Consider the following 24,525-nt stretch of genomic DNA (forward strand, 5'->3'; position numbering starts at 1 on the left):
GACAATGGCAGAAAAAAAACCCGAAATGTTTCATTCGTACTCATATGGGTAGCCTGGTGTTGGCTTAGCGGTTAGGGTGCTGGCTCGGGATCCTCGGATCCTGGGTTCGAATCCCGGTCTATCGCTGAATTAACGCCAGGGGGGTTGACTCAGCCTGTCATCCTTCCGAGGTCAGCAAATTGAGTACCAGCTCACTGATAATTCCCTGTGTGTCGCAAAAGGCGACTAACAGGGTTGGCAGGCAGCAGGAATGGCATCCGGCCATAAAACATTGCTTCAAAAAGGGGACCACGGTGCCTGAAAAAGGCCAACCCCTGCTCTGTGGGGAAAAATGGCCTCTAAAGGTGGTACTCCTATGGGTCTAAGAAACTCTGGGATACATTTAAAAATCGCACCTGTCTCCGAAGGAAGCGGTTCAGTTTGGTATTTTTTAAATACGAAATAGGCAAAGCCTAGAAACAAATGAAACCCTTTACAATTACCCTTTAGAACCCGTTAGAATTACCCTTTAAAACTCCTTAGAATCATCCTTTAAAATCCTATAACATTAAAAGGTTATCCCATTAAAAGTGGGATAGAAAGGTTCTTCTTCGTCATTTTTGACAAAATAATGGACGGATGGAAGGAAGGACATAGCTAAATATTGAAGCGGCTTCACCACTTAAAAATTGGGATTACTAATTGAAGAAACCAACCATACAACAGATATAAGCCTCCCCTTATCCTATAGGATAGCAAATGCCCTATAGGGGGAGGCTTAAATACATGTCGGGACACATCATGAGTCCTTGCGAAGATATGGAAATAATTAATTCGCTTTTGCAAATAATTTTGATCAGTTTTGGTAAAATGTTTGCTGAAACTTCTCTGGGGACCTGTCACATCACATGCAGTATGGAGAAACTCAGATATTTGCAAAGTGCAGAAAATTGAGGAGAATATCTAAAATCAAAAACACTCATCAATATTAAACTGCTGCTAGCTACTTGAAAACAAAATCCACTGAGAATATACACGCGTGAACGATATTGTTAAACATACATTAGTGGTGGATCACACAAAATGCGATTCAAAATGGCCGTGATAACAAGAACACCTCCAAAGGCCTATTTTAGCAATGAAATTTTACTCGTATTTGCAATTGTGACAATTATCCACTTATAGAATGTCCCAAGTTCAAACGTTGTCCAGATTGAAGGGGCATAAAAAGTAGATGTCGATAAACTGATCCTAAAACCAGAGGGTTACAATGCTGTGCCACGACTAATGCAAAGGAGCACGACAAACTGAGAGACCACCTGCCTTGAGAAATGAGCTGGCAAACTTCCGCCGGTGGCTTCCGAGAGGCAGAAAAAAGAAGCAAAGAGGGAAAAATGTGATCAATGCGCAAGAACAGAAACAAGAGCATGCATCGTGTTATTCAAGATCAGTCCTACTCTTGGGCTGCAGGGTACGGGAGTTTACATAAAGTTTGTGAAATAACATAAAGATGCAAAAAATCAGATTCTAGCAAAAGGCATCTGCTCGAGCAGGTGTGCCGCTGAAGGCAACCTGGCATGGTGCAGAATCCATCGAATTGGATCGAAGCTCCATTTAATGACATCTCTTTTGCTGAACTTGATTTTGAATAGCCAAGCACGTCACATTTCAGTCGTTTTTACAGTTATGAAATCTTGAGTAAAAAGTGATTGGAGCTTGGCTTCCAAAATGAGATGTCTTTAAAATCCTCCAAAAAACAAGCAAACAATATGTCACATCTTTAAGGGTATTAATTCCAAAAGTGCAAAGTGCAGCATGATTATATGTTTGAACTTTGGGTTGGATGATTAAAGGGTTCGTTGTGGTTGCTGGCATGTGTACCCTTACCCAATATGAGAGTTTGACCCTTCGTCATTGTCTGTGGCTCTGACGATTGCCACCGTTGTGCCTGGGAGAGCATCTTCGACCACAGAAGCTTGCACTAGACCCTCGGGTTGAAATCGTGGTTCATTGTCATTGCTATCCTTGACAATGACTGTCAGTGTTCCTGTACCGGTGAGAGGGGGCACACCTGTGGCAAGAATAAAATAAGTTGGAGTGAGGCTTGCATTCATTATATGAAATGAAAAATGTCCAACATCTGCTTTAGGTTGTCCATGTACTCTGATGTACCGGTACGTTACTTTCTACCACCGTGTATTGTACAACAGCGTCGTCCGATAATGCAAAGTGCATAATTCAAATAAAGCTAAAGCAGACCGAAAGCACAATGTCTGATTATGTCATTGAATGAATGAGAGATCAATGAGCAGTTTGTCAACATCGTGCCCCGTTCTGAATATTCAGGCTCTTGGAGCAAACATTCCTAACAATCCACAGTAGGAGTCAGAGTTGTGGGTCGTTCTAGCATTTCACTGCACGTGACCTCTGCACCCCTTACCACAGCACCGTAATAGGTTGCAGGTTCCTTTCCTGTTGTGAGGGCGGCCCCTTTGGGATTTAAGGGCGTTCTTTAGGAGGGCATGGATCCTCCTTACCAATCCTTAGAGTCCTACATCATATTCCTCCTATATCCATCGTCCGCAAAAACCCAAAATGTAAAAAAAAAATACCGTAATAACTGTGAGAATATTGCAAAAAAGCAAAATACTGCAAGGAGAAAGAATGGGGTTTTCTTTGGGGGTAGCAGGGTTATTGTAGAACACATTTCTTATCTGGGGTTAGAATAATGATTATCAGTCGGGGATTCAAAATATTGAAAGAAACAACAGTTCCAGATACAACAACTTTTTCTATTTAGAACAGAATAATTATACATGACATTGTCAAGGATAGCAATGACAGACAGACCAGACCAACCAATACACTTGTGAATGTTCGATTCCGCAAGCAACAAACCAACAGATTTGTATATACCGTATATATATATATATATATATATATATATATATATATATATATATATATATATATATATATATATATATATATATATATATATATATATATATATATATATGTGTGTGGTCAGGTGCAACAAGAATATGTCTGGTCAGGTCAGGTGCAACAAGGTGCAACAAGACAGGTCATCTTGGGGGAATTGCCTGTACCTTGGGAAGAGAACATGCAGTAAATGACCGAAGGGGTGGGTCTAAGAAGTGTAAATGGCCAGAGGGGTCTAAGGGGTGTAAAGGATCTAAGGGGAGTAAAGGGTCTAAGGAGTGTTATGGGTCTGAAGGGGTGTAAATGGTCGAAGGGGTGTAAATGGTCGAAGGGGTGTAAATGGTCGAAGGGGTGTAAATGGTCATATGGGTCTAAGGGGTGTAAAAGGTCAAAGCGTTCTAAGGGGTGTAAAGGATCTAAAGGGGTCTAAGGGGAATAAAGGGTCAAACAGAGTCTAAGGGATTTAAACGGTCTAAGTGGTTTAAAGGGTCTAAGGGGTGTAAAAGTCTAAAGATGTCCAAGGGGTTTAAAGTGTCTAAGAGGTTTAAAGTGTCTAAGGGGTGTAAAGGGTTAAAAGGGGTCTAAAGATGTTCTAATGGGTGTGAAGGGTCTAAGGGGTGTAAAGGGTCAATGGTTTCTAACGGTGTGTAAAGGGTCAAAGGGGTCTAAAGGAGTGTAAAGGGTCAAAAGGATCTAAGGGGGTGTAAATAGTCTAAGGGGTGCAAAGGGTCAAAGGGGTGTAAATGGTCTAGATGGGTCTAAGGGTTGGAAAGGGTCTACGGGGTGGAAAGGGTCTAAAGTGCCCCCCCCCCCCAAAGCCCTCGCCCTTAGAGCTGTCTCCCTCGACATATCACGTGCCTTCGACACGGTCTGGCACCCCGCTCTGCTCACCAAACTCTCCTCCTTTGGTATCCATGGAAATCTCCACGCATGGCTGGCGGACTTCCTCTCTAGTCGTCGTCAACGTGTGGCCCTGAATGGGTTTCTCTCATCTCCTCTTCCTGTTCAGGCTGGAGTTCCCCAAGGCAGTGTTCTGGGCCCCGTGCTTTTTCTGGTCTTCATCAATGATCTCTCTGACTCTCTCGAAAATCCTCTCTATCTCTTTGCTGATGACTCCACTCTCTGCCGCTCCAGTCCTCTTCCCTCAGATCGGCAGTCTGCTGCCTCCTCACTCTCTGAAGACCTGGACAAAATCACAGACTGGTCAAACAAGTGGAACATGTCTTTCAATTCTGACAAATCTCACACTCTTACTATGTCTCTCCGAAAAGATCGACTGGACAACCCTCCCATCTACTTTCTCAACAATCCTCTCCAAGAAGTTCTGTCGCTCAAGATTTTGGGTCTCACTATCTGCCATGATCTTTCTTGGGAAAACCACATTTCCAAGCTGGCCTCCAAAGCCAGTCGCCGACTGGGCATCCTCCGTCGTGCGAAGTCCTTCCTCGGCACACCTGAGCTCCTCACCACATACAAGGCTTTCATCCGCAGCTCAATGGAATACTGTTCTCCACTATGGGCCGGTGCTCCTGCCTCACACCTAGCTCGGCTTCACGCTGTTGAAACCAAAGCTTTCAGAATTATTGGAATCTCCCGCGATGAAGCTATCTCTGAGGGCCTTTCACTCACTCACCGCAGGCAGGTAGGTGGTCTTTCTGTCTTCTACCGACTCCTCTCCGGCCTTGCACCCCCAGCTCTCTCTGTGCTCTGTCCCCCAAATATTCCTACAGGTCGCACAAGATCTGCCAGCAACCCTCTGATGGTTAAACTGCCGAAATCTCGGCTCTCTGCTCACCTTCACTCTTTCATTCCTCTTTTCTCCCGCCTCTGGAACAAACTCCCTCACTCCCTTCAATCCCACTCCTCCCTCCAGGTCTTTAAAACAGCTGTTCACCACCATCTCTTATCTTCCCCCATCCAAAACCTTGATCTTTTCTACCCCCGCTAATTCACCCCAGATCCACCTTGTTTGAAATTCCAACTTCTTTCCTGGAAGTCCTGGCAGTGTCCATATGTTTTATACCTCTCCCACCGCCCCCTTCCCACGCCCCCCCCCCCCCCCAAAGCCCTCGCCCTCTCTCAGATCTCTCGATGTCTCCATGTCTCTCGGTCCCTGCTCTCAAATGTTGTGTTTGTGTCCTTCCCCCTCTCTCCCCATCTTGTCTACCGCTCCCTATGTTATATGTTTTATGTGTCGGTTTGTCTTTCTGTGTGATTAATGTTCGCTCTTTCACGAGCCTCGACCTTGTATACAAAAAAAAAAAAAAAAAAAAAAAAAAGTATTAGAACAGATTAACTTAAATTGAATTAAAGTAGTTTTATAGTTAGTATTTGGTTGCATATCCATTGCATGCAATAACTGCATCGATTGATTCTGTGACCCATTGACATCACCAAGCTCTTGGTATCTTCCTTTGAGATGCTCTTCACCAAGATTTTACTGCAGCCATTTTTAGTTGGTTGTTTTGGGAGGTTTCTGACTTTATAGTCTCCTCTTCAGCAAGTGAAATGGATGCTCCATTGGATTGAAATCAGGAGATTGACTTGGCCAGTCAAAAACCTTCCACTTTATCCCCCTGATGAACTCCTTGGTTGCGTTGACAGTGTGGTTTGGGTCATCGTCATGCTGCATGGTAAAGCGCTGCCCAATGAGTTTGGAGGTATTTTCTTGTACATAGGCAGACAAAATGTTTCTGTTCACTTCCGAATTGAATGACTATATATCCCCCAAGAATATCTCCATACTACATAATTTTGTCACTTGGACATGGTGCAGTGGTGGTTGGAGGGAGGAATGGAGGGGGTTGAGGGCAATGACATCTCACACATGCTAGTGAGGTTGAAAATCCAAATAAATGTGTGCAGATAAAAGAAAAACTACTTGTTCAAAAACTTAGTCAAGATGTCTCATCAAGTACCATAACATGCTTGATAGGATGCCAAGACCATTGAGCGAAATCACCACTTAACAGAAGAAGCTGATGGGAATTTCACACAAATGTCCAACTTACAGAGGACTAACCAAATTACAGAGGGTTGATCACAGAGGGTTTTCATCTTCCATGAATATTAAATGTATTCAGAACTACTTCCACTTCTTTAATGGACCTAACTAAATATTCATCCCTTTCTACTCAACAGCTGTGCCATCAACGGCTCTTGAGCTGAATGAAACCTGTGTTCTTTTGAATCGAACCAGTCAACGGTGTGCTCGAGCTGGGTAACCAATCAGCGCATGTGATGACATCACATGATGGATGGCTTTAAATTGATTTGGAGTGTGAATATCAGCAGTTGAGCAGGGACCTCTTCAGGGTGAGCAAAGTGTGCATTTTCTCTCAGCCTCCCCATAGAAGTTCTTGGCAGGACACCCCTACTAGAGCAATGCTGGGGGTTCTTCCTCCCCCCTCCCCCCCTCCTCCAGTGAGGGGAGGAACCAGTCCAGTGATCCTCGGGACTTTGAGGTTCGCTTGCCCGTCCAAAGTAGCACCTTGCAGCACAGCGCTTACGGGGAAACAGTTGCCTTCTCTCCACACCAAATCTATGCAAATACACCTTACTCAGCTCCAACCAGGCCTGAACCACCTCATTATTTTTTTAACCCTCCCCTTTGTTGATTATTTCTGTTGTTGCACCATCTTTTGTTGCAGATTATATCAACGGGATTGCAGTTTCTTCTTCTGAGTCATCACCTTCCTCTCCACCCGAAACAGAGCCCAGATTTTTCAAAGGAAACATATCCAACTATCTCAGCAGACATTCAATTTTGTGGATAACATCAACATCTCAATATATCTGGAAGGAAGCTTGTCAGAACGTGAAATGGGTGATTCCTGTTCATCATCCTCAAAGAGAAAGTGACACCTTGTAATTTGTGAGACCGAAGACCTTTCTGGTCACATATGACAAAACTTGTCTCTTGTTTGATCATCCCTTGTTACCCCAATGCTGTCTTACTGCTTTTGTTTATCCATTTTGGTGATTTATCAGCAGACACCTGGTTAAAATGTCCCCTACTCTACTTCACAACAAAATCTCCATCTACAAAGTCAGCATGGATTTCAGGGGCAGATCTGCAAAGGTCTTTTATATCGACAAGATATACTATGCATCTCGCGTAGTTCACATGATCGTAAATTGTGAGCCATTGACGAAAATGACTCACGATAGACCTTCCAATTGTCATCGCTTTCAGTTCAGAACTCAACCGTTTCCACATATGTAGCCCAAAACTTGAAGATCTGATTCTCCATGTGCTGTTCATTGAAGTCAGGCAAAGGATCCTTCATCGCCTCATTCTCTAGAACTTTGTGTCGCTCATCGATGGCCTTACTCAGGCAAGCTTGACTGCAGTTATTCCATTTGAAGAGCTGAGATGTTCCTCACGGCACTATGGATGCCGACATCACAACGAAGTCCCTTTGGGTCATCCAATAAGAAGGAATGTCCCATTTTACATGCAAAGTGTCTCATAAGTCAGTTGATGTGCTCAGGTAACCAACATGCTATCTGTTGTGCGAGTTTCATGAACTCCTGATTCTGTCCTGAGGTCATTATTAAATTGAAGGGGTAATACTTGATGCTTTATGGAGGAGTTTAATTGACCACTCAATATTTGACCCAAACCTTTATGAGAATAAAAACCTTTAAAATTGGTTAATTTTTCATGGTGTAATATTTCTGAAATGAAAAATGTTCAAAAAAAATGCAATCATTGTTTGATAATCATTCTATCTGACAATAACTATTGATAATCATGTATTCATGTATCATGTATCAATCATGTATCATGTATAAACATGTGTAGTTTTATGACACGCATATCATCGCTTCACTCGTTAATTATAACATAACATCGTTTGATTAAAAAAAAATTGCTTTACATTACACCATAATATAGATTATAGATAATCAAGAAAATCACTAATTTCTCCAAAAACAATTTTTCGGCCCAACATTCGCTAACATTGTGTTTTCAGAGTGATATCCGACCTTGTGATGCGTGTTACCATCGAAAGTAAAATAATAAGCTCAATTGTTAACATTACGATACCTGAAGTTCATTAACTAAGCATATTTTTTGCCCTTGGCTGGTTTCTATGTAGGGGGTTATCCAGGTAAAGTTTTTGCCCCCAAGTTTTTCACGAAGCGGAAGGCCAAGCCTGATGTTCGATTGAACCTGATTTGGTGAGGAATTTCTAAGTTGTTTAGGGTGCCGGCAATAACTCCTTGCAACCATGGAATCCTAGCAGACAGAAGACCTGGCTTAACATGAATTCCGAGGGTCGGAACACTTTGTGATGTAACTCCCTGCCTGTGAATAACCAACGGAACAGTTTATAATTGGGGTTTTTTTTTTTTTTTTTTTTTTTTTTTTTTGTATACAAGATCGAGGCTCGTGAAAGAGCGAACATTAATCACACAGAAAGACAAACCGACACATAAAACATATAACATAGGGAGCGGTAGATAAGATGGGGAGAGAGGGGGAAGGACACAAACACAACATTTGAGAGCAGGGACCGAGAGACATGGAGACATCGAGAGATCTGAGAGAGGGCGAGGGCTTTGGGGGGGGGGGGGACGTGGGAAGGGGGCAGTGGGAGAGGTATAAAACATATGGACACTGCCAGGACTTCCAGGAAAGAAGTTGGAATTTCAAACAAGGTGGATCTGGGGTGAATTAGCGGGGGTAGAAAAGATCAAGGTTTTGGATGGGGGAAGATAAGAGATGGTGGTGAACAGCTGTTTTAAAGACCTGGAGGGAGGAGAGGGATTGAAGGGAGTGTGGGAGTTTGTTCCAGAGGCGGGAGAAAAGAGGAATGAAAGAGTGAAGGTGAGCGGAGAGCCGAGATTTCGGCAGTTTAACCATCAGAGGGTTGCTGGCAGATCTTGTGCGACCTGTAGGAATATTTGGGGGACAGAGCACAGAGAGAGCTGGGGGTGCAAGGCCGGAGAGGAGTCGGTAGAAGACAGAAAGACCACCTACCTGCCTGCGGTGAGTGAGTGAAAGGCCCTCAGAGATAGCTTCATCGCGGGAGATTCCAATAATTCTTGGTTGGTAATCAAACCCAGATAAGACAACTCAAACAGAAGTACATGTACACCATCCAGTCAGACAAAAGCATCCAGAACTACCCTCAGCAATATCAGATCACTTGCTATTTGGTATTAACACAAAGTTCAGTTTTAGCCCAAAACCCCTAGGAAGGATAACGTCATGATAATGCACAGCTGCGCATTTTAGAAACGTTTTCTTTTAGTTTCACAAAGAGGGAAGAAAACATTCGTCTTGACGCAGTTGACAATGTCCTTATTGATGTGTGTCTGTTTGTCCCGTTTTGAAGTCTTTCTAACCCAATGGGAGATGCCATTTGGATGGTTTGTCCTTTACCACCCAGGGAGGACGGATAGTGAAAATCATTTAAACCTGACCTGGAAATACAAGACTGGAAATATGGATAGTTTCTTTTACTAAGATAGTTTGCCCAAATTACAACAATTGACAGTCTCAGACCAGGTGTGCGGGTGACAGAGGGGATAAAAGAGGCATAAAGTACCATTAGTATTGCTGAACAAAAGATCCCTGCAGGAGGGATATGTTGGTTTTCTTAAACTACATGCTTTGTTAATGTGAAAAAAATCCCGTCGTTTTTCATTTCTTAAATTAGTGTTCAAATGAGGCTTTACAAGGTAAGGTTGAAGGGAAAGCAAACAGTGTCCCAAAAAAAAATCAGATCCAATTCCTTCTTGCGTGCTGCCAGCGAGAGCATTCTTTTAGCTTTTCGACTATTTCATTCTTTCTTTCTCGCCAAATTACAAAAAATAGAGGCAATACCCCTGGAAGCTCACCTGGTAGAAGAAAGCAGTATACTACAACGACTAAGGGTATTTTAAACAATATCATGGTATTTTAAAGCATTTTTTTCAATGGTTGCTAGAAGAGAGGCAGCAGGTAGAAAGAATCATACTAACGTAATCTTTAAGACTCGTAAGACTTGAATTTTTTAAAACCTATTTTGGGGGGGAAACCACCCACACACACCCCCATAGACCTCCCTAGACCCCGATTCTTCCAGTGGTCATGGACAAACATTGGTACATCACCGGTGATGAAGATTGTGATCAGGTTTCATCAAAATTATGTGTGTAGTTTGGAGAAGTAAGCTAATACCTATTTTAGGGGGTCAACTCCCCCCTCCACCCCACACACCCCCTTAAAGCCTGATATTTCTGATGCCGTGAACAAATGTTGATGCATTGCAGTTGATGAAGGTTGTGGACAAGTTTCAATGAAATCGCATGTGTAGTTTCTGAGAAGAAAACAATTACCTATTTTGGGAGACTTAAACCCCCCATAGACCGCCTTAGACCCCGAAATTTTAAAACCCGTGAACAAGCTTTGGTATATCACAGGTGATGAAGGTTGTGGTCAAGTTTCATTGAAATAATGTGTGTAGTTTCAGAGGAAAAAGCAAATTCCTATTATTTGGGGGAGGGGGCAGTGGTCAAACCTGGATCCCCCTTGACCCCACTTAGACCACGATTTTTTTCATGCCGCCGTGAACAAATTTAAGTTGCAACATAAATTGTGCCAAGTTTGGTCACAATCCCATCAGCAGTTTCGCAGAATAAGTTGCGGGACTGAGGGTCTGATGGATTGACGGACGGACGACGCGCCCATAAGCTCCCCAGAACTACGTTCCAGGTGAGCTAACAAATCAAAACCACCATGAAGAGTTCCAAAGCGATAGTTCCCTGCATTATTGAAGCTTCAACCCTTTCAGTTAACCAAAAATATTTAGGGGTTGAAAGCCCTAAATATACAGATGAAGTCTAGTGTGAAACATGCAATGGTTTGTGTTTCTCTCTGCACTAGGTTCTTAATTTTGTCACGACGACTGCACTCTCCACAAATAGGATGTAATGTTTCAATAACTGTAGGTTTCAAAAGGTAATTAGCACATAAGTAAATGACGTCTGGCCTGGTAGGGTGCCCACCTGGCAGGTATGCACACTCACCTCAAAGCGGTGTAGCTTGGCATCGAATACCGACTCAGCTATAAACTGTCTTCCTGTTTTATTTTTTCATGAAGGACCATCCATCAATATGTGCACCGTACATTGGATGCATGTGAAGCCGGGTAATAGGTCTGCCAGCACTAGTTGTTGGTAAACGTTAAATATTCCACTGTCTTTCATCCAGAGTCGGTGAGTTATCTCCAGCACCCTGAACTAGTTATCCAATCAACCCTTTCCTTCCATAGCTGAAGGACATGAAATTGCATCACAATGCCTGTTTTGAAAAGTGATCCACAATGCATCACACCAAATTGCAGTTTAAGAACTTTGACCTGTTCAAACTCAAAGAGATCAAACTAGAGTCAGATATAACATACACCAATCAATTGTCAAACGATTGAGATATAAATTTTAAAAAGAAAAAAATGGAACTCTCAAGAAACTCTGGTCTCCGCAGAGAAAGAAAAGAGAAAAGGGTGGATGATTACCTGTCATCCGGCAGAATGGTTCAGCGGTAGCACACTTACCTTTGAGTTGTCTAATCCAAGTTCAATGCTAGACCCGACTAGAAACCATATGATCGGTGTTTCACGGGTAGGGCAGGTATTGATCACCGGGTGATCTGAGCATTTGTCGGTGTACCTTAAAGATCCCGGATGATTAGCGAAGAGGAGGCGAGCAATACCTGGCATCCCAGACCAAAATCAATTCCTTTAAAACCTCAAGCCGAGCCAGACAGAATTTTTTTTTTTTTTTTGGTATACAAGATCGAGGCTCGTGTAAGAGCTAACATCAATCACAAAAAAAACAAACGGACACGCAAAACATACAATAAAGGGAGCGGGAGACAAGATGGGGAGAGAGAGGGAAGCACACAAGTACAACAGCAGAGAACAGGGACAACGGAAGATCTGTGGGAGGGAGAGGGCTAGGGCAGAGGAGGCATGGGAAGGGGGGGGGGGGGGGTGGGAGTGCTTGTTATGTAATGTTAAATTATCAATTATGTAATAATTTAAATTTTTTATAATAAATTTAATTAATCTAATATTTTAATAAATTGTCAAATAAATATTTAATTGAAATTAATAATTTAATGTAATAGTAATGTATTTATTTTACAATTCTGGTGCTTGAATATGCTCGTCATAAATAGGTATTGAGGTTGCACAGGTTATCTAGTCTTCTTAAAATTACTTTTTTATCAGCACTTTGATTCTAATTAACACTTGGAACCTGAGAATCTCTCCATTTAATGACATAGCACACGTTTTGACTTCAACGTTGATATTGGGTCCGTTTTTTCAAATATGGATGGTGAAAAGAATTTTCAACTGAAGATCAACCTTTGTGGGAGGCAAACGACGTGCTCAAGCTGGTACCAAGAGAAGGCCTCGAAGCTGTTTTGTAGCTAAAATATTTCAGAGAGAGTAAATATGCCTCCTAATGTGGATTTATGCCAAATGCTTCAGGAGATGAATACTTTGATATTCAAAAAACAAGTTTGGCTCAACATAATGCTAACACCCTCCCCGCCTCTCCCCAAAAAGCATGGAAGTTTAAATGCCAAGATGGTTAACCTGTTGGCCAGTGCAAGTGAACAGGTTGTGAGTGTACGTGTAGAGATTGAGAGTTAAGTGGAGAGATTGTGAACATGTAGTCCTGACATCTCAGGATAAAGAATGGCATGAATACCAGACTCATTGGCATAATGGTTAGAACGTCTGCTCTGAGTCTGGGATGTCGGTGTTTCTTTCATACCCCGGTCGAGTCATATCAAAGATCTTAAGACGGTACGTGCTGCTGCCTTGCTTAACATTCAGCATTTAAAAGGGACAAAGCAACCGTAGCATGGGCCTTGATGAGCGCAAGGGCCTCTTCCTACATCAAAGTTCCTTGTAGGGGAACAGTTATTTTATTATTATAATAACACGAATATCGAGCAGCTCAGGAAAGATATAACAGGGGAAAGTTCCTAAAAGATGGATGGACGGCCAGATAAAAGTGTCGAGGCGGATATTGAAAATAAAAAAGAAAAGGTAGATGGTTGGTTTGAAGGTTGCTTTAAGAAGCTGAAAATGTTGGAACGAGATCAGAAGAAAACAAAGGATGAGTTGCATAATTTAATGAAGGATAGTGAACAGATGAAAATTACAGGAGGCAAGAGAGTGAAAAGATGCAAAGGGTTTTTTTTGGAAGTGACGCAAAAGCACTCAAGGATTGCTTGGGGAATACAATTCATCAAGTGGAGGAGAAACGTAGTGAAATACAGATGGTCTCCGCAGAGAAGCAGATGCAGAATGAAGCACGTATGGGATCTGAGTCACCAAGAGGGTCTGTTTCTGAACAATAAGCAGAGCAGGTGTTGACTTCTACGGTGCAGAACACAAACGCTGGCCCACCTGGACACGAGCTGGCAGGTGTAACGCACGACTGGGAGGAAGTGGAGAAGTGGTAAGGAACAAAGAAGCCACTGACCTGTTTAAGATGAGAGAACAACAGGCCTTGTGCGTGCTTCAGCCTCATCATGGCAAAATATTGAGAGCATTAGATTCCATGGAATCCAGGAACGACAGTTGTGGAGACCCAGCCCATAGAAAAGAGAAGTACTCCATTGAGCTATGGACAAAATCATTGTTCACTGTGAGTCGTTTAGACTTTTTTCTGCTTCTTCAGCTATTTTTCATGTAGAATGACAATGCAGCCAGAAGTATGGTGTTTTGAACAATGTGATGGACCATAACGGGATGAGATGGCCAGAGCTCCACAACTGGTTATGACAGAAATTTGGAATTTGACCAGCATGACAGCACTCGTCGGCTTTTTGCAAGAGGCCCTGCATGGTGTTTAACACCCACCAGCCACTGCTGACAGGAGGGATCCCAGGTTAACATCCCCTAAAATGGATAGCACACTCACTGATGCCAGCCCTGCCTGCGAAGCACCAGGCTGACAAATTTATAGTCGGATCGACAATAGAACCCAGACAAGACACTTCAAAGGACTGCATGCTACCTTTGATCTATCCTGTTAGGCCACTATACTCCGGTAACTGGTGTTATAAAGATAACCCACTGCAAATCGAAAAATGCATCGAACACAAGATGGACGATTGTAAAGAACCAAAACTTTTAGTATTGTGAGATGCATAAAAGATTGATGCAGGTGGCTAATATTGTAATAATGCAGCAATGAATTGCGTACATTTTGTTAACGGTAAATTGTTTAAATTTTGCTATTAAAACTTTGGAATTGGCACCAAGAGGGGAATAAAGTCGCAGAGAGGTCTTTGAAATTGCACACATCCTTCCAAGACTGCACCCCAAATGCCTTATCTCCTAATTAGTCATAAATGAGACAAAACAGGCATTTCAAGAAAAAGAAAAAAACGAGCAAATTAGAATTCCAAGCAATAATACTGCTTTAGTTTGTTTTGTAAGAAAGAAAAGGTTAGCAGTTAGACCAAAACCAGGTTTAGCATGGATTAAGTGTAATCTCCAAGGAATCTGGCTTCAAGGAGCTGTGCGTTCGGTCCAAGTGGATGCTGTGTCACAGAGGGGGTTCGACGGTGAAATTAACAGAAAGCGAAACCTTGCTCAATGTTATCCAGACTGACGGGCAGCATTAGCGAGCGTTGTCTGGCGTGCGGTGCTTGAACCCTCGAGACCTGGATTTTAGTCGGCCTCATTCAATTTGGTTTTTGTTGGCTTGTACAGGATTGTTTGCCTAAAGATGGCCAACATCACGTCAGCTTGGCTTGTACAGAGCACCTGGCTATCCACTGTGGTGCTTGGGGTGTGTGCTGGAGGTACTGATTGTATCAATGCAATATCAGAAAGGTAGGTCACAGTGAGAGGTAAATAAGACACATGGTGATGCAAAATAGTTGTCTGGCATGCCTGATGAACAGATGACCGCGATGTTATCGACACTCCTGGTGTTTCCTTTCATTCTCCCTTTTTAAGGTATAATAAAATAAAAGTAAAAATGGATTATGGACCTGATCATCTTCTGTTACGATGTGTATTTATATCATGAACAAGTACAAAAAGTTTTAATTAAAACAAAAGCCGCGTCGATGTTACACAGTGCCTAGATGCAGCTGTGCCTATAACGTCGATGTTATAGGCACAGGACATTCCTATTGATTCGATTACTTGATGTTATTTTTGTGCAAAGTGAAAATATATCTCGGCAATTTCCCGTGTGTGGCGACGAATTTTTAATATATCTCGGCATTTTCCCGTCTGTTATTTCAGGCGGTGTATGACTGACCATGCCGCGATTTAAAAAAAAGATATCTCGGCAATTTCCCGTGTGTGGCGACACGTGAACGAAGCTATGCTCCTCTCTCCACATTATTGTGACGACGTATAAATTAAATATTTCACATCGTGACGATTGTCATCAAATGGACGAATTTTTAATATATCTCGGCATTTTCCCATCTGTTATTACGGGCGGTGTATGACTGAGCATGCCGCGATTTAAACAAAATATATATATATCTCTGCATTTTCCCATCTGTTATTTCGGGCGGTGTATGACTGAGCATGCCGCGATTAAAAAAAATAAATCTCAATGGACTTGAAGTTACAGGCCTTTGAGAATTCATTTCGTTCTATAAAGGGCAACTTTCATCGGATTTTCTTCCCGTTTTTTTTCAACCGAGTCTAAAGCTATGTTAGCGACTGTGAAAAATGAAATGATATATCGAATTTGATTTGAAATAAATGTGTGAGAGAGGAAGACACCACGGGCCTACAAAACAGGCCTCAAAGCTATGCGAGTTAATAAAATGGTGGATATTTGTTTATATGAAGCCTCTCCCAAAATGGGTGGAGCTATGGTTCCCAGAATGGGTGGAGCTTCGTGGTTTTGTCTTCTCTGCACGAACAACAAGAAGAAGAAGAAGAAGAAGAACAACAACAACAACAGCAGAGGGCACTCTATGAGCAGTGTCTGCGACGCGGCTAAAAATGAGTGTAATGTTATCTGCTGGTAACTTTGTGTGTACACACACACACACACACACACACACACACACACACACCAGAATCCGCTTAAAATATATAAAGTCTATAAATATATATATATAAAGTAAAATATATAAATATAAAGTCATCGTTTTCGACAAAACTATGTATTTTAAGAAATAGAGAGGTTTAATTTTTTAATTATTTAGTCTGATGTGGTAAGGACTTGAAGGATTGTCTAGACTCTAGAGGTACACACACTCACCTCTAAGCGGTCTTGTCTGGGTCCATGGATGGACGTTATGCTGTGTGTCTGGTCTGCTAGCATTATTTCTTTAAGGAGATGTCAGAGCAGATAAGCATGGTGTGATGTTAATATACAGTATATAACATCATGCTCTGAGCTCTGCCAACATGAGTCTGTGTCATTGATGTATTATGCCTACCTTTGCTCGTACAACATGAAAGCCATTCTTCACAAGAAGATCCACCGAGACTTCAACTAGTTGGATGCATTCAAACTTTTCCATGCTGTCATGTCTTCTAGGGTGTAAATACTTTTTGCAAACATAAGAGAATTCCCTAAATTTGGATATAAAATGGTTGGAAAGTTTGTCTTGCTTCTGGACCTTGTATTTAGCCATTCACCGGGTCTGAGTTGCCAATAACCTGCATAGTTATAATATCTGGACTACACCCCTGGTGTAAACACATATCAGAGCAGTAGATTATCAGGTTATAATGGAATCCTATAACAAAATATAAAACTAAATAGAAAAAAATGATGTTCTCACGTAGTGTGAGCCGGAGATGAGGAAACATGGGGCACTATCCTTCCATGAACGTTGAACAAGCCGTCTCATCGACAATTGTGTTTCTAAAAACTTCTCAAAAATTTGAAAAAGCAAGCCTATGGGCTGGTACAATGGTCTCAAAGTCCTTGACAACAGATATAAGAAAATGGTGCACAAAATAAATTAATAAAAGTGTTTGGATATTAGGAACATGTACAAGACGAGGCCGAACGCACTCTGTAGAGCGCATACCTCCACCAGGGTGAACAGTTTACGTTTGGTATCCCAATGATAGGCTGGATCTGGATCCAGACGTGAACCAAAATGGAATCGACTTGTTCTTGTCACCTAACCGAATGATTCCACAAGTTTTGTCATAACTCGTCCACGACGTTTCGAGATATCTTGCTCACAGACGGACAGACAACCAAACAGTGGTGAAAACATAACCTACGTCCACCTTTAGTGGCGGAGGTAACAATGTATCAATCCACAAGCGTAGTAGAATATGAATCAGAGATCTCAGAATCATGGCCTAGGTACTTGATGGGAATGCCAAACAAATCAACCTTTTATACAACCTATTCAGCAGTGTATTAGGAAGGATATAAACGGCTCTACCTTCGTTTTTTAGTAGCTGATAATGACAGACAAACTGTTATGCGCCTTTTCAGGTAGTTTTCACCATTTCAATTTCCTGAATGTTACACTTCCTGTTTCCACTAAATTATTTTGGCAAATGCAATAATTCAGGAAAATATAATTTCTTTTTTTTTTAAACTAGAACGGCACTCTTCAACGTCACGACATCGACTGATATGCGTCTGCCCACATTATTACATCATTATAATACTTGTATTAAGTTTGATGTGAATCCATTCAGCTGTGCCCAAGTTAGCACATTTTTAACTGACATGACCTCTGACCTTTGACCTATCGAACCCAAAATTGAATCAGTCCATGTTTACATCATTATACATACCTGCACCAAATTTTAATTTAAATACCTTCAGCTGTTCACAAGTTATCACATTTTTACCTGATATGACCTCTGACCTTTGGCCTTTAACCTCAGGACCCCCAAAATCTAATCAGTTAATCTTTACATCATTATACATACCTGTACCAAGTTTGAATTAGATCACTTCAGCCATTCTCAAGTTATAGACCTATTACAGACTTTAACCTTTGACCTCTTGACCCCAAATTATAATCATTTAATATTTACATCATTACACATACCCGTACCAAGTTTAAATTAGATCACTTCAGCCATTCTCAAGTTATAGACCTATTACAGACTTTGACCTTTGACCTATGACCCCAAAATCTAATCACTTGATCTTTACAATATTATACATACCTGTACCGAGTTTGAATTAGATCACTTCAGCCGTTCTCAAGTTATAGGCCTATTACAGACTTTGACCTTTGACCTCTTGACCCCAAAATCTTATCAGTTCATCTTTACATAGTTCTACATAAGTGTACCAAATCTGGTCAGCATCCCATCACTGGTACACAAGTTATAGCGGTAACACGATTTTTACCTAACATGACCTCTGAGCTTTGCCCTTTGACCTCGTGACCCCAAAATCTAATGAGTTCATCTTTACCTCATTGTACAGACCTGTGCCAAGTCTGACTAACATCCCTTTAGCCGTTGTCAAGTTATCGCGGTAACGAAAACCTATTTGGACGGACGGACAGCCGGACGGACAACCTGAAAACATAATGCCTCCGGCGACTTCGTCAGCGTCGGCATAATTACAACAGAACCAACAGGTCAACCGACGCACGTAGTGGCACGAGGGTTAAAAGTTTGTTCCAAATTGAAAGAGGCATTTCATGGGAGACACTTCAAGTAACTTTGATTTGATCCAATCCACTTCCCTTCCCTCAAAGAGCACACCTCTGCCATGGCAGGTATTGGAGTTTTCCTTTAGCCGCAGAAACGTCTCGCTCATGACCTACTGGGTGGTCCTTCAGCCTTTCATCCACTGTTTAAACAAGGGCCCGACCAGATGGCCTCACTGTGTGTTTGCCTGCCCGTGGCTTGCTTTGAATCGTCTCCCGCAAAATAAACGCCCAGCACAGACGCAGCATCGCCGGCCAGGTCGTGTTCTTTACTGTATCCCTCTATCATAGGAAGATCATCGGAAAATATTTCAACTAATCGGAGAAGCGCATTTCATTTGCAGGTCTTCTTAAATATTGGGATTTGTTTTTGTTCCTCGTGACTTTTGTTGGTGCATTCACTGGGACTGTCAGATCGATGATGGTTCTGCATTAGTGGAATTCTCGTCAAAAATCCCATTTTAATGGAATAATACCACGTGGGGATTGTGAAGGCAATGCAAAATGTGGTGTTCGGCTGCAAGGTTGTTGTTGTTGGTGTTGTTTATACCCAACACGCATGAAGTGAAATGCAGGGTTAAGCAATATTGTTTCACTTCTGTCTGTCTGTCTGTCTGTCTACAAACGTCAGTTTATGATCGAAAAGAAAAATTAATAATTTCAATGGAATGTTATATTTTGAACACAAATCGGAACAGGAATTGGAACAGGAACCTGTAGTTTTGCAGTACTTTGGCTCTGAACTTGCCCCCCCCCTCCCCCCCCCCCCCCCCGATGACATAATTTGCGCAGAGAGGAGTGAGATTAAAAAAAATTGTGTTTTTGCCTGTCCGGCAGTCAAAACAAAATTGAAAATCATTCCAAACAGGAAACTTACTGTTTTTAACGATGTCATAAAGGACACAAACAACGGGCATGAAGAACGAACATAATAAAGCGCGGCGTTACGCGCGCTGCTTGTGAGCAAGGAGGAAGCGGACAAGCGGTAACATATAAACGTCTTTATTGTAAGACTACACTGTAACACTAAACTCCTCCGGGCTGGTCGCCCGGGGTATATCATGAGGCCACGCCTACCCCTCGGGCGTGGCCACCGCCCACTCGGTGCGTGGAATGATGTCACCACGCCAGTGGGCTTTTGTGTCCGCCACACGCGCCCCCCCAGAATTCCCGCGCACCTGGAGGGCCAGTTTGCGGGGCAGACGAATGACCCGGCCGAAGCGCCCCCTGGCGATCGGCGGCGTCCGGGGTGCAGGGATACCAGGTGGGATGCCCCTGGCTGCCCCTGGGATGGGTGCAGGACCGGGGGGCGCCGTGGCGGCGGGGCTGGGCGGTGCCGGGGGTCCGCCCGCAGGAGGGCGGCCCCGACGTGGGGGTCGGGCCACTGGCGGTGGATGGTCCACATCGAGGTGGGCCGGCTTGAGGCGGTCTACCGAAACGCGGTCAGGAGTACCGCCGATGTCCAGGGTGAAGTGCTTCGCCCCGGTCTCCAGCACGCAGAAAGGCCCGTCGTACGGGGGCCGCAGTGGTGTCCGATGGGCATCGTGGCGGACGAAGACGTACTCCGCCGTGCGAAGCTCCGGGGCGACGTGCGTCGGTGGGTGCCCGTGGCATGCCGTTGGCACCGGGGCGAACCTCTGGGCGGTCTCTTGCAGAGCGGAGCGCTGCTGTGCCGCGGACCATGGTGCCGTGGAGTCGGGGAGGAACTCGCCCGGCACCCGCAGCGGTTGCCCGAAGACCAACTCCGCCGCGGATGCGCGCAGGTCCTCCTTGGGCGCCGTCCGGAGGCCCAGCAGGACCCAGGGGAGCCTGTCGACCCAGCCGCCGTCGCGGAGGGTGGCCCGGAGCGCGGCCTTCAATGAGCGGTGAAATCGCTCACACAGGCCGTTAGCCTGGGGGTGGTAGGCCGTGGTTCGGTGCAGCCGGACCCCGAGCCCCTGCGCAACCGCCCCCCAGAGCTCCGAGGTGAACTGGGGGCCGCGGTCGGATGAGATGTCTGAGGGCGACCCAGGTGGCGATGAAAGCCTGCGCGACATCGGCCGCCGTTGTCGACGCCAAGGGCACGGCCTCCGGCCACCGGGTGGTGCGGTCCACCATGGTGAGGACGTAGGTGAAACCCCGCGAGGGGGGCAGAGGTCCCACCAGGTCCACGTGGACGTGGTCAAACCGGCGTTCCGGCACCGTGAACGGGGCCAACGGGGCCTGGGTGTGCCGGTGCACCTTGGCGCGCTGGCACGCGAGGCACGTCCTGGCCCAGCCACGGACGGCCTTCCGGAGGCCATGCCAGACGAACTTGTCGGCGATCAGCCTTTGGGAGGCCCTCGCGCCCGGGTGGGACAGGCCGTGGATGGCGTCAAACACCTGGCGCTGCCAGCCCGCGGGCACAATGGGGCGAGGACGCCCGAGGGAGACGTCGCACAAGAGAGCCGCGCCCGCGCCGTCGAACGGCACCTCGGTGACGCGGAGGCCCATGACGGCGGTCCGCAAGGCCTGGACGTCGGGGTCAGCGGCCTGGTCCGCTGCCATCCGGGCATAGTCGATGCCGAGGTGGACTGCGTGGGCGACGGCCCGGGAAAGGCAATCCGCCACCGGGTTGTCCTTCCCCGCGACGTGCTGGATGTCCGTCGTGTACTCGGACACGGCCGAGAGGTGACGCTGCTGCCGGGCCGACCACGGCTCGGTGACCTTGCCCATCGCGAAGATCAGCGGCTTGTGGTCGACGAAGGCAGTGAACGCCCGGCCCTCGAGCAGATGGTGGAAGTGCCTGACCGCCAAGTGAAGTCCGAGCAACTCGCGGTCGAAGGTACTGTAACGGCGTTCGGGCGGGCGAAGCTGCCGGCTAAAGAACGCCAGCGGTTGCCAAGCTCCACGCACCCATTGCTCGTGCACCGCGCCCACCGCGTAGTCCGAGGCATCGGTGGTGAGGGCGATCGGTGCATCGGGCGCCGGGTGCGCGAGCATGGTGGCGTTAGCCAAGGCGAGCTTCGCGCCCGTGAACGCCGTGTCCATCTGCTCAGTCCAGGTAACGTCGCCTTTGCCCGGCTTACCTCGGAGAGCTTCGTGCAGGGGGCGCAGGAGCTGGGCGATACGGGGCAGGAACCGATGGTAAAAGTTCACCATGCCCAGGAACTCCTGCAGCCCTCTGATCGTGCGGGGGCGCAGAAACCCCTTCACCGCCTCCACCTTGGCCGGCAGGGGGACGGCGCCGTGCCTGGTGACACGGTGCCCCAGAAAATCGATTGTGGCGGCGCCGAACCGGCACTTTGCGGGGTTCACAATCAGGCCATGCTGGCCCAGGCGTTCGAAGAGCGTGCGGAGGTGGCGTAGGTGCTCTTCGCGGGACGCGCTGGCGACGAGGATATCGTCCAGGTAGACGTAGACAAAATCCAAGTCGCGCAGGACGCTGTCCATCAGTCGCTGGAACGCCTGAGCCGCATTCTTCAGACCGAAGGGCATGCGCAGGAACTCGAAGAGTCCGAATGGCGTGATGACCGCCGTCTTCGGGACGTCCTCCGGCCTGACGGGGACCTGATGGTAGCCGCGTATGAGGTCCACCTTCGAGAAGAAGGACCTGCCCGCCAAACGGGCGGAAAAGTCCTGAATGTGGGGGACGGGGTAGCGGTCGGGAGTCGTGGCGTCATTGAGACGGCGATAGTCCCCGCACGGTCGCCATCCCCCGCCGGGCTTCGGCACGATGTGCAGCGGCGACGCCCAAGCGCTCTCTGAGCGCCGAACGATGCCGAGTCGCTCCAGGGTAGCGAACTCCGCTTTTGCCACCGCCAGCTTCGTCGGCTCGAGGCGGCGTGCCCGGGCGTAGACCGGTGGCCCGACGGTGGGGATGTGATGGGCCACCCCGTGCTTGACGGCCCCCGCCGAGAAGGTGGGCCGCGTGAGGGCCGGGAAGCCGGCGAGGAGGCGGGTGAATGCGTCCGCTGCCGGAAGCGTACAGACCAACGTGGCCGGAACCGAATCGTTCGGCAAGCCGCTTGGCAAGCCGCTCGTTGAGCTGGGCAACGCACATGCGAGCGAGCTGAATGTCTCGGCCTGGACAAGCCGTCTGCGCTTGACGTCGACCAGGAGCCCATTAGCGCACAGGAAGTCCGCGCCAAGCAGTGCCATGGGCACGTCGGCGGTGACGAACGTCCATCGGAAAACCTGCCCTCCAAACCGCAGAGAGAGGCAGCGTTTTCCGTACGTACGGATGGGCGTCCCGTTCGCGGCAAGCAGCGCGGGGCCCCCACCCGCGGCGTGCTTGTCTGACGTGCCGGCGGGAATGACACTCACCTGTGCTCCCGTGTCGCACAGGTAACGGCGCCCGGAGAAGGTGTCCGTTATGAACAGCAGGCTGCTCGAACGGCCGGCGCTCATCGCCACAATTGAGCGCCGGCCCGGGCGTTTCCCGACCCGTTGAAGGAGCACGGCGGATGACACCGCCGAGCTTCGTGGCCGAACTTGGCGTGGAACCAGCACCAGGTGGTGGAGCTGGAGGAGTGCGGCTGGCTCCGCCAGGCCGGTGGAGTCGACGGGTTTCCCCGCGGTGGCGGTTTTCGCCGCGGCGGTGGGCGGGGCGTGGCGGCGTTCACGAGGTGCGTATCAGCATGCTGCTGAACCACAGCGTGCTGTAGAAGATGATGCTGTGGAACATCAGCGTGCTGTAGAAGATGATGCTGTGGAACATCAGCGTGCTGTAGAAGATGATGCTGTGGAACATCAGCGTGCTGTAGAAGATGATGCTGTGGAACATCAGCGTCGAAGGCCGTGACGGCCACGCCAACGCTCGCCCGCGTGTCCGAAGCGGCGAAGTACTTGTCCGCCTCGGCCGCCAATGCTCGGGGTTCCGTTAGCCCGGTCCCGGCCAACGCGAGGCGAACCTGCGCTGGAAGTTGGCGACGGAAAAGCGCCCGGAATAGCGAACCGGGGGCTTCGTCGCCCAACAGTGACAGCATATGGTCCATTCGGACCGACGGGCGCGTCTCACCGAGCTCGGGGAGATCCAGGAGGCGGTCGGCCCGTGCGTCGTCCGTGAGGCTGAACGTGGATAGGAGTAGCCGCTTGAGTGCCTCTTACTTGTGGCCGTCCGGTGGGTGGCGAAGGACGGACACAACTCGAGCGGCCGTGCCGGGCCCGAGGGAGGCGACGACGTGGCAGTAGCGCGTGTCATCGCCGGTGAGGTGCCGAAGCTGAAATTGGGCTTCGGCCTGGACGAACCAGACTTCGGCCTGAGCCTCCCAAAATTCCGGAAGTTTGACGAAGGCGGCCATGGCGATGGCGTCGCGTGTGGAAGGATCGCTCCGGCAGATCCAACGTCGGGGTCACCAGTAAAGCGCGGCGTTACGCGCGCTGCTTGTGAGCAAGGAGGAAGCGGACAAGCGGTAACATATAAACGTCTTTATTGTAAGACTACACTGTAACACTAAACTCCTCCGGGCTGGTCGCCCGGGGTATATCATGAGGCCACGCCTACCCCTCGGGCGTGGCCACCGCCCACTCGGTGCGTGGAATGATGTCACCACGCCAGTGGGCTTTTGTGTCCGCCACAATAACATTGCGAATAAGGTGCTGTAAAAGATGCTGCATCAATGGCGGTAAACTTCCGAATTTTTAAAAGACTTTTAAAATCTTTCTTTTATCTTCAATCGAGTTATATATTTGAACTCAAATTGCCTTTTTAGCACTTTCAAACCCTATCCGTTTAGCAGTACTTAGGCAAAATAATACGACATTTTACATCATCACGACCAATCAAATTTGCCGCTCGTAGATCCCGCCAATGGCCTTGTTCCCTGGGACAGTGCGGAGTAAGGTGGTCCATGAGGAGTAAGGTGGTCCATGAACACTGTTGCTTTCAGTTTTCATATACAGTCACGTGAAAAAGTAAGTACACCCCATGAAAAGTTTTGACTTTTTCAACATATTTCAACATACAGTTATTTGATCTTCATTTCAACAATATTGAT

The 24,525-nt window shown here is 46.6% G+C and overlaps 1 protein-coding gene across 1 annotated transcript in view; it reads right to left on the reverse strand.

The window, feature by feature from the left end:
- Window positions 1-24,525, reverse strand: part of FAT4 (FAT atypical cadherin 4) — a 144,372-nt gene that overhangs the window by 63,492 nt on the left and 56,355 nt on the right. Inside the window, exon 6 of the mRNA XM_068114588.2 lies at window positions 1,867-2,050. Within this exon, the coding sequence (XP_067970689.2) occupies window positions 1,867-2,050 (184 nt within the window). The remainder of the gene's footprint in view (window positions 1-1,866; window positions 2,051-24,525) is intronic.

This window comes from Myxine glutinosa, chromosome 4 (genome assembly GCF_964187855.1).
Source record: "Myxine glutinosa chromosome 4, kmMyxGlut1.1, whole genome shotgun sequence".
Lineage (NCBI taxonomy): Eukaryota > Metazoa > Chordata > Myxini > Myxiniformes > Myxinidae > Myxine > Myxine glutinosa.